Genomic DNA, 11,611 nt, shown 5'->3' with positions numbered 1-11,611 from the left:
ACATTAAACAAACATCATTATTGAGCACCTTTAAGTCACTATTCAAAACTCACATTTTCTGATATAGTAAGGGGATACACCTTCATCGCTAACCAGAGATCGGTCTAATTGAACCCCGGTCAGCACCAGTTGTGTCTCGGTCATCCTGGACTCAGGCTCCTCCTGCCCTACTAAATTAGATCTAAAACAATCTAGGTGGCATGGTAAAGGAAAAAAAGGGGATTAATATGCTTTATTAAACAAATAAGTCTTAAGAAGCCTCTTAAAAAGAGCCACCGACTGTGCATCTTTAATGTAGTTTGGAAGAGAATTCCAAAGCATAGGAGCTGCATAAGATAATGCACGGTGACCATATGAGATGGTCTTCACTTTAGCAGGAACAAGACGATTCTGAGAATTGGAACGAAGATTGCGACATAATGATTGTGGAGTGAGAACATTGTCGATGTACCTCGGTGCAAGGGCATGAAGAGATTTATATGTGAGTAGCAATATCTTGAAGTTGACACGCTCCTTTACCGGAAGCCAGTGCAGTTCATGCAAGATAGGTGTTATGTGGTCTCTATGCTTAGTTTGACACACTAGACGAGCAGCACTATTTTGTAACATCTGTAACTTCCTAAGCAGAGTCTTGGGCAGTGCGACATGAATACTGTTACAGTGGTCCAGACGTGATGATATAAAGCATGCATAAGTCGTGTAGTTGTTTCCCTATCCAGAAACCTACGAATTTGACCAATCTTCCTAATTCCAACCATAGCAGAATGACATGTTAGCATCCATCCGCAAGTGGGAATCCATGTAAACCCCAAGATTTCGAACTTTTGGGGATGGTTTAAGTTCTATACAGAAGATGGTTGCAATGGCAGAGATTTTCGGAATCGTGATGTAATATGAATAAGCTCTGTCTTCTGTATGTTAAGTTGCAGATGATTGAATGACCATGTGTGTATGTCTTTCAAACATGCAGAGATTTTAGACATTGTATTATGAAGATTACAGGGTGAAAAATCCAAATACAGCTGCTGTGTATCGTCAGCATAGAGTATGCAGTTTAGACCATGTGCATTTATTAATGATTCTAGTGGAGTGGTGTATAAGATAAAAAGAAGGGGTCCAATAACGGATCCTTGAGGAACGCCGCATGACAAACTACGTGATGATGAAATGGAACGCACTTTAATGGCATATGTGCGAGAAACTAAACGACTCAATCCAAGTGAGGACCTTGCCAGAGATACCATACATTGATTTGAGACGATGAAGTAGAAGAGAATGGTTGACAGTATCAAAAGCAGCAGAATTCCAATAGAACTAAAAGAACTTCGTGACCAGTATCAATGGCCCTAATCAAATCATTGTGCACATGGACTAGTGCTGTTTCAGTACTGTGGTTGGCCCTGTATACAGTATTCCAGCAGTTTCCGATAAGTTTATTCTCTGCAAGGTAATTCTGAAGCTGTATGCTTGCAATTCTTTCAAGCACCTTGGAAAGAAAGGAAATGTTTAAGATCGGCCGGTAGTTAGAAGTATATTGTGATCCAGCTTAGGTTTTTTAATTATATGAGTGATGATGGCGTGCTTTAAGTGTGATGGCAATTTACCTGTTGAAAATGAGGTTTTTATAATGGATGTTATACACATTATGAGCTCATTTATGTGGGTTTTCAGCAAGGATGTAGGAAGAGGATCAAGGTCACATGATCGTGTGCACTGCAGGTTCCGGAGGTAAATCGACACTTGAACTGACAAAGATATGGTCGTTGACCAAAAATCAGCAAACTCTTCAGTGAGGGCATCTGGTTCAGCATATGAAGGCAAAACCATCACCTGGATCTGTAAGTTCGTTGACGAGATGAAAAAGGTTACGCTGATCGCATTTCTGAAAACGAGTAGTGTGATACTGTTTCTTTGCTTCAGTAAGGTGTAATGAGTAGTCACGACAGGAACGATGATAAGACTGTTTATCAGTACTGCTATTTGACTTCTTCCACTTTCTCTCTGCAATACGCTTTAGACGTTTCTCACTCCGAAGTTGGTCGTAGTACCATGGGGCATGGGGACGTAAAGTGATTTTACGGTCAACCACAGGCGCATGTTTGTCAAGAAGATTTCCAAGAAGATTTCCAAGAAGAGAATTGTATTGTTGGACTAGGGTGTTTAGGCAGTCAGAAGGATTGAGTAACAGTGATAATGAACGAATATCATCACAGAACTCAACGTGATTGATTTTCTTAAGCTTGCGCTGCTGTCTGTGCACAACAATAGAAGGTTGACGACTCAGGTTGACCAAAGCAGTTAAAGCCATATGATAGCAGTCAAGAGCCGATACAAAATTACTGGAGAGTGCTTACATAGGAAAGTGCATATTTTAAACAATATAAGACCAAAATCAAACCTCTATGACCACTGGTTGTCAAGATATAGAACGAATATAAAAATAGTATAAATTATTGTGAAAATCGTCGTGCAATAATGTTAAAGGTCAAAAGTGATATTTCCCGCCAAATTTCAAAAATATGTTTCATTAAAGCTTATATAAATATGGATATTCTGAACAAAAATAGACAAAAATAGAATCTTTATGACCAAGGGTTACCGAGATATGACCCTCATGTGAAAACAAGGTCAAAGGTCAAAAGTTGTATTTCTGGCCATTTTGTATGAAAATGTTTGATTATAGTACACAGTTAGGTTATATACACTTTCACTAGGGATAAACATTATTGTTTGACCCCTGACATGGTTCTTGAATTGTGGGATTGCCAAGGGTCAAGAAGGACACCATTTATTTACACCAGCAAGTTACATTATGCTAAAATACAAATTTACTTTTTCTGCGTTTTATATTATATTGTTGTTGATTGTTGGCGAGTTGATGATTGTTGGTGAGTTGATGATTTTTGACGAGTTGTTGATTTTTTTAGATTAGTTTCTGTTTCTCCTTCGCACGAATGTAATTGTTGTTGAACTGGTTGCAATCAGTATTCGTGTATGTCATACGAAGTCTTCACTTAAGATAGATAGATCTTCATGGGATTTAATTTTGACTTTTACATAAATATATGCTGTGATGAAATGTTCGTAATGATGATTCAAACAAAAACAAATATTGTTTTAAAATTAAACAAATTTAACCTTACGATATAAATATGTAAGTTTACAGATGTAAAATATGAGTTTAATAACAGTTATAAAATAATTTAAAAAAAAGGATTAATCCAAGTATGGTTATATACAATTTCACCGGCAATATATAAAGACCTTGATTAAACAAAAATGTTATTTGTTTTGTAGTAAATGTTCTTTTAAACAGGAACAATAAATGCTATAGAAAGTGTCAAGTTCAGTTGTTAGCGTTGTAATTATACATTTGCTCGTAACTTTGTACACGATACCGTGTGCGTAATGAATTGAAAACTCCGCGGTCTATTCGACCGTGAATTATAATGTTTAATCCTGAACAAAATAAAAACATTACCAGTATCATTACAGTAAGAGCATCTATATATTCATAAATATTGTCTACGATGTTGCCGAATCACAAATAAGTCTTACATTAACATCATTGTTAACACATACACTTTTACGTTAGTAGGCCTCTTCATGGTTAAAACTATCTGATCTGAAGTGGACCTGGCGGTGATTGTTCAATTTCTGCATTGGTGAATCGACAGAAACGGAGTAGTTTCACAAGTTCCATGCTTTACAAGTAAATACAGCTCTATTGTCTTCAGCAGTCAACGTTCTTGATTCTAAAATATTATTTGGATGCAATTTTGATTTAATCTCTTGTTCGCCTTTATACCAACTTAAAGATATGTCTTTTGAAGAAGAAGAAGAAGAAGAAGAAGAACATTTCAGCGTTGTTCCTATTTCACCATTATCACTGCATGCTATTTCTTGCCATACATAAACCGCTCGAGAAATACTGTATGAATCACTTTTCCAGATATCACACCTGTAAATTCCTACATCATCAGAATCAGCATTGAAAATGGAAAGATATGAGTAGTTTGCTTTAATTGTTACATTGTATTTTAATGTTGATATTTCAATTCTTTTATACGTACCATCACGTGGGTATACTGACCATTCAAAGACATGTGTTCCATTCAATGCTGGTGTCCATTCACACGACAGCTATTGGCTTCGGTTCATTAGCATATGTCATTACGTCGTCTGTGAATCTAATGATTGGTCCTAAGTTGATCCAGGGGTGTTTAGGTAGAAGTGATTGATTACATTCTAAGGTAATTTGGTGATGGATAGCATTGTCAAATCTTTACTTAAATAGTGTCAATCTCTCCTGGTTTAATGATGGGAAAGGTCGTAAGGTTAAGCAAAGTGTTTCTTTAGGGGTTCAATTATAAACTAAATGGGCTTCTAAAACATCTGGACAAACTCTGTACTGGACATGTGAGGCGAGTTCGTGAACTCAATTGAATTCTAATACAAAGGTTGATTTCTCAATTATAAATGTATATCATTATATTACCTGGAGAGGCTTTTGCAGGGCAAGAAATAACATGCAGTAATAGTGGAGAAATAGGAACGACACTGATATGTTCATCTTCAAAAGACGTTCCGGTATATTTACAGTGGTATAAAGGCGAACAAAGGATTGAATCAATTTATTTACTTGTAGAGCCAAAGATCGATTCCAACATAAAGTTGTAGCAACTTGTGAAACTATTCCGTTTATATGGACTCATCAATGCAGAAATTGAACAATCATAGCCAGGCACACTTCAGGTTGCAGATAGCTTTAACCATCGAACTCATGATTTAACCCTGCCAGCACAGGGAAAGGTAATCCTGATTATTATATTAAATGGAAATGGAGGAACAACCCAGTCATTGACAAGTGTAAAAGATCAATTTGCAATAGGTAATTTATCAATGGAAAATTAAATGTAGGCATACTACTCACTAGTCGTAATGGTCGCAAAAACAGTTATAGCATGAGCTTTCAGAGCACATTTGCAGTAAAAGCCAAACTCAAGCAAGCTAGACGCAATGAAGACTGAATCTACCTCATCAAAGTGATAAGTTTGCTTATGATATACAGTACAAGAATACTGATTGTACTTGACATGGTGACAATACCAACAATATTATTGTATTCGTCGTAAAAGGAGAAATAGATTTACTGACATTAGGAAAAATAAAGATATGAAGTCCTACATGGAACAAGAAAAGAAAAAAAACTCGTCAAAAATCTACATTATTAAAACACAGATAATATTGTCTTTTAAAACAGTAGGCTTATGTGTATAACTTGAACTGGTGTAACTGTATAACAATACTGGGATCATTCTTGTAGCTTTATATCATTAACCGTATTATGCTAATACTAATGTATATACACATAAATTAAATAAGTGTAATTATTTCAGGTAGATAGATACGTGCTCGATACACGGAGGTAGAGTTCGATAAAGTAAAACGATACGAGATGAACTAAAATGGCTTCATATTTTATTCACTATATGCTTGCTTCTTTGTCGATAATAACAAGTCGTACCCCTGTTTTAGTAGTACAAATTGTAAATTGTGATTTGTTACAATATTAATATTTTCCATTACAACAAAGTCGAAATCACTTTATAATCTGTTATTGTTGTATAATTAATTTTTCCTAATTGAAATTATTAAACGTTTAATATAGAAAACATCTTCTATCTAAAATCAGTGAGCACCGTAATAGGCAATGAAATATTGTAAATTCAATAATTATTTCAATCCATTATGTATATACTCTATTGACAGTAGCTGAGTTACAGTTTTTGTCAACATGGAAAAGAAACAGTGTCGTCAGCAAGTCTATGACCATTATTTCCGGTTTGGGTATCGTAGATATTATTTTAGATAATAATACCTATTCAATAACCGTATGAAATAAATATATATATACGGTACGAAATAGTATTGTTTTCTAATACGCATCCGACAATGAGAAACACACACAACGACCATAATTAATTCATATTAAACTTTTCCTGAGGGCGCGCTTAGTATTGAATTGTTTCCGTTTTGTATCTTGTTTTTGCTTTTTGCATTGCAATATCAATGTGTTCTCTCCATTTATGGAGGCTTTTTGAATAAATTGAATTTAATTTAAAATACTTTCGTCAAAGTATATTAGTAATTAATGCAGTCCTAACGTTCACGGACACATCACACATTTCTTGTCACATAAAGTTTGATTGTTTAGACAGTGCTTTATTCGTTTATACATTATATCATAGTAAGTTACATAAAAAACATAAAGAACAGATATACTTCTCAATGTATACTCGACCTCTAGCCGGTATATGTTCTTATTAGTTTTAGATTACAATATTGAAATTCATAACACTGGTTTAGTAGAGATTACTGGATGAGTAGAGTTTACTGTTTGAGTAGAGTTTACTGGTTTAGTAGAGGTTACTGGTTTAGTAGAGCTAACTGGTTTAATAGACTTTACTGCTTTAGTTTCTTATTTATTTTCCTACACGTTTGAATCATCAGTAAGCGGTCCATGTCCCATATACACCGAGATGACGTCATGCAGTTATTCACACTGACTTCGACTCCCCTTTTCTGATCATACGGATAATATAATAATTATTTATTTTCGCATTCCTGTGACACGCAATTTAACGTTTGAAATGTTCGTTTGTGGTAATGTAACATCCGTTATATTACTTTCTGGTTTTATTTTGCCCATGTTGCAAACAATCGACTACTTCAATGATATTGAAGCAGTGACGTTGTCAGTGGTGGGGGTGTGCGGATATATGGCATATTCAAACTCATGTGTGTCATTGTCTGCCGTGGTGACGCTGTACTGCTGTTGCGACCACTACGATTAATAGTACAAGTAACTTTGTTATTGGCATTAATAATTGACACACTATTTACACGAAGTTCATTTGCAAATATTTTAGTCGTCGATGATGCTACTGGGTTGCCATTCCATGTCCATTCATATTCATAATAATCAGGATTATCTTTCCCTGAGCAGGTAAGATTAAAGCTATCTCCAATCTAAAGTGTACCTGGTGGTGATTGTACAATCTCTGCATCTATACTCAGTACTAGCGGAGTAGTTTCACAAGTTCCTATCAGTCTATGTGATGGCATGACAGTGGCTTTGCAAGTAAATACAGCTCCATCGTCTTGGACAGTCAATGCCCTTGATTCCAAAACATTGTCGTGTGGTTTTGATAAAATTAATTCTTTATACTAAAGTAAATCAATATGTATCATGGGAAGGATAAGAACATTTCAGCGTCGTTCCTATTTCACTATTATCACTGCATGTTATTTCTTGCCATACATAAGGCGCTCGAGAAATACTGAATGAACCACCGTCCCAGATATCACACCTGTATATTCCTACATCATCGGAAGTAAAATTAAAAATAGAAAGATATGAAGATGTTTTATGATGCTTTATTTGTCAAATTGTGTTTTAAAGTTGAACTTTTAATTCCTTGATACTCTGTACCATGAAATGCTGACCAGTAAATGACATGATTGCCATGCAATTCTGGCGTCCATTCACACGATAATGTCGCAGTTTGTCCCTCTGCAACGATAACCGATTGTGGATTTTCAGTAAAAACGTAGGACAGTGCACAATAGCAGTGAGATATGCTATAAGATACAATCAGCAATATCACATTTTGATGATGAGCCATTATAAACTTCTTAGATTCTTGCGACGATTGAGTTCCAAACAATTATATCTTTAGATCAGTTTAAATTAATTTCCCTATCAAAAATTTACGAAGCAATAAATGAAACTTGTATAAAGTTTGTCAATAATAAGTACGAAATCCGAAAATACGAAAATCAGCTAAATTCATTCGTACTTTATTTACAACATCGCTGGCTTGTTACAATAGCATGACGTATAACACCGTACCGACAATGGACACCGAGTACAAGTATTCCTCCGTATTTATGCCGTTTAAGCATTACGTCATTCTATTAGTTAATCAGCCACATCGGAATGTAACTAGTCCCACCACAGTTATATTAGGTCATCGATACAAAATAATCTTATTTATTGTGTGGCTTTATGTTTCCGTCGGATTTTCCATATTTCATCAATAGTTTATTCACCTTTCTATCAGTTAGTATTCTTTTATTTGGTTTTCTCTTCTCATTTAGTTACAAATTCGTTTGATTGTGTCTTTGATTTATTGTTTCGTAATATAACATTTGATAAGTTTCCATTTTAATATCGCCTTCATCTAAATTGTCACATTTCTTTTATTTTGTTTGCGTTGTTCCAAACAAATGAACCAAACTGACAACTATATCACATTACTGGGGACACTGTTCGCGGCATAAGTTGGCTTCGCAAATTACGCCAGCGGTTTTAGTATAGCCACGTTAAGATGAAAAGTTAGGGTTCTCAAGCTTCATGATGTTAGAGTATGTTTGAGAGCTGGTACTGTAACTTTTCATCACTGTTCTTTTTAATACATGAATCGTAACCAACATATATGTTCCTAATATCCGTGAATAAGCGCATTTTGTAGGATTGTTGTAGGTAATAAATAAATCATTTTGTTTTTTGACTTGTGATCAAGCCATCAGCCAAGATGGCGAAAGCTAAAGAATGTGAGTAATTTCTTTTGGATTTGTCAAACAAAATGATTTATTTATATATGTTCCTAGAATATTAATCGGGTGCTTGACTCAACATAACTTATCTTTTCCAATTTATGCTTATTTAACATCATTCCTGAAACTTTACAGAATGAATTTACGATGTCGACAGCAGTAAGAAGACTTTATTCTTCACCCACATACAACTGACTGATTTTAGCCTCCACATATTTGTATTCATTTAAATTGGATAATTTAATTTCCCTATACATTGTAATTTCTCTCATTTTAATCTCCAAAATGTCAGCTACCAAAGTATTAAAGCTTACAGTTATGAATTTCAATATTGTAATCTAAAACTAATAAGAACATATACCGGCTAGAGGTCGAGTATACATTGAGAAGTATATCTGTTCTTTATGTTTTTATGTAACTTACTATGATAGAATGTATAAACGAATAAAGCACTGTCTAAACAATCAAACTTTATGTGACAAGAAATGTGTGATGTGTCCGTGAAGGTTAGGACTGCATTAATTAATAATATACTTTGACGAAAGTATTTTAAATTAAATTCAATTTATTCAAAAAGCCTCCATAAATGGAGAGAACACATTGATATTGCAATGCAAAAAGCAAAAACAGGATACAAAACGGAAACAATTCTAATAATAATAATAATAATACTAAGCGCGCCCTCAGGAAAAGTTTAATATGAATTAAGTATGGTCGTTGTGTGTGTTTCTCATTGTCGAATGCGTATTAGAAAACAATACTATTTCGTACCGTATATATATATTTATTTCATACGGTTATTGAATAGGTATTATTATCTAAAATAATATCTACGATACCCAAACCGGAAATAATGGTCATAAACTTGCTGACGACACTGTTTCTTTTCCATGTTGAAAAAACTGTAACTCAGCTACTGTCAATAGAGTATATACATAATGGATTGAAATAATTATTGAATTTACAATATTTCATTGCCTATTACGGTGCTCACTAATTTTAGATTTCTTATCTTACATCGAAGATGTTTTCTATATTAAACGTTTAAAAATTTCAATTAAGAAAAATTAATTATACAACAACAACAGATTATAAAGTAATTTAAACTTGTTGTAATGGAAAATATTAATATTGTAACAAATCACAGCCATTGATACGCATATTTCAAATTATCTATTGCAAATTGATCTTTTACACTTGCCAATGTTGTTATCCAATTCCTATTCAATATAATACTCATGATTAAGTTTCCTGAGCTTCGTGGGGTTAAATCATGCGTTCGATGGTTAAAGCTATCTCCAACCTAAAGTGGACCTGGCGATGATTGTTTAATTTCTGCATTGGTGAATCGACATAAACGGAATAGTTTCACAAGTTCCTACAACTTTATTTTGTAATCGATCTCTGGCTATACAAGTAAACACGGCTCTATTGTCTTCAGCAGTCAACGGTCTTGATTCTAAAATATTATTTTGTTGTATTTTTGAATTAATCAATTGTTCCTCTTTATACCAACGTAAATATATGTCATTTGAAGAAGAAGTACATGTCAGCGTTGTTCCTATTTCACCATTATCACTGCATGTTATGTCTTGCAATACATAAACATCTCGAGAAAGACTGAATGAACCACCGTCCCAGATATCACACCTGTATCTTCCTACATCATCAGAATCAACATTAAAAATAGAAAGATATGAGCAGGTTGATTTACTTGTTACATTGTATTTTAATGTTGATCTTTCAATTCGATTAGGCGTACCACCACGAGGGAATACTGACCAGAAAAAGGAATGTGTTCCATTCAATGCTGGTGTCCATTCACACGACAGCGTTGCTGTTTGTCCTTTCGCAACGGAAACCGATTCTGGATGTTTTATAAAAATATAGGGTTGTGCAAAACAACAGTAAGATATACTAAACAATATAACCAGGCACTTAGAGAACAGTAATTTACAATGTTGAGGATGAGCCATTATAAACTTTGTAGTTTCTTGCGATGTTGATTACTTTCCAAATCGACCTTAATTGCTGTAGTAGTTAGATTCTTGTGATAGAACTGGTTCTTGGTTTAAACACTCACTCGATCCGATTAATGTTCACTGTATACTGGCTTGATAACAAGGTCTATGTACGTATCCGCTCAAACACACGTCGTTTATATTCTGCATTTATTGTGTAGCTAAAATTGGTAAAATTGTATACCGCCTCCTAGAGAAATTTTTTACCGTTATGGTATTGTATTTATTTTGTACGTTGCAGTGACAAACAAAAACCTCGACTGCAGAAAAGATTGAAACTATTATCTTTTAAATGATCACCATCGCTGTATAGGGAAATACTGTAAAATACTGCACGGAGTACTTATTGATTTAGAAAGTCACTTTTGTGTTATTATGAATATTATTATTATGGTTCCTTTCTGAATAGATCTAATTATTGATTGAAATATCCGCAATCATCAAACAGGAAGGCTATTATTTCAAAATGTTTACAAAATTATTTAAAATTTGTTTAAACTTCCATTTCTTGTTTGCCATCCCCAACTCTACATCTCACTATGTCGGTCGGTTGGTCGGTCGGTCGGTCGGTTGGTCGGTCGGTAAAATTAACTCAAATTTGAGCACGCGACTGCAGCCATGTACATGGCCTGGTTTGACAAAGGTTTTTTCACATGTAATGAATCAAATAATAACATACTTTATAAAAACTGTTGCGTAGAAAAGCAAAGACAAGTTTACAGTTTATTCATTCATCAGTGAAAAATTATTTTCATTTATTGTCATTTGCATATGAAATATATACTTATTAATTATGTTTGCTCTGAGATATATAAAAACATTAAGTTTTTGCTTTTTCAACAATAATTTGCCAATTTGTCTTACTTAAGCAACAAAAAAAAAAAACAGCACATGCAGTCCATATATTCAATAACCTTTTTAGTCGCGTGGCCGCGACTCTATAGTTGACTATGTCGGTCGGTCTGTCT

The 11,611-nt window shown here is 34.3% G+C and overlaps 1 protein-coding gene across 1 annotated transcript; it reads right to left on the bottom strand.

Moving 5' to 3' along the window:
- Window positions 1-222: 222 nt before the first annotated feature.
- LOC144848980 (uncharacterized) lies at window positions 223-609 on the bottom strand. Its single transcript, XM_078705931.1, has one exon. It carries the CDS (start codon window positions 607-609, stop codon window positions 223-225), a length of 387 nt encoding a protein of 128 aa, XP_078562057.1.
- Window positions 610-11,611: the final 11,002 nt, after the last annotated feature.

The sequence above is a fragment of the Antedon bifida genome, chromosome 7, assembly GCF_963402885.1.
Source record: "Antedon bifida chromosome 7, ecAntBifi1.1, whole genome shotgun sequence".
Classification (NCBI taxonomy): domain Eukaryota; kingdom Metazoa; phylum Echinodermata; class Crinoidea; order Comatulida; family Antedonidae; genus Antedon; species Antedon bifida.
This window is presented reverse-complemented; position numbering and strand designations above follow the sequence as displayed.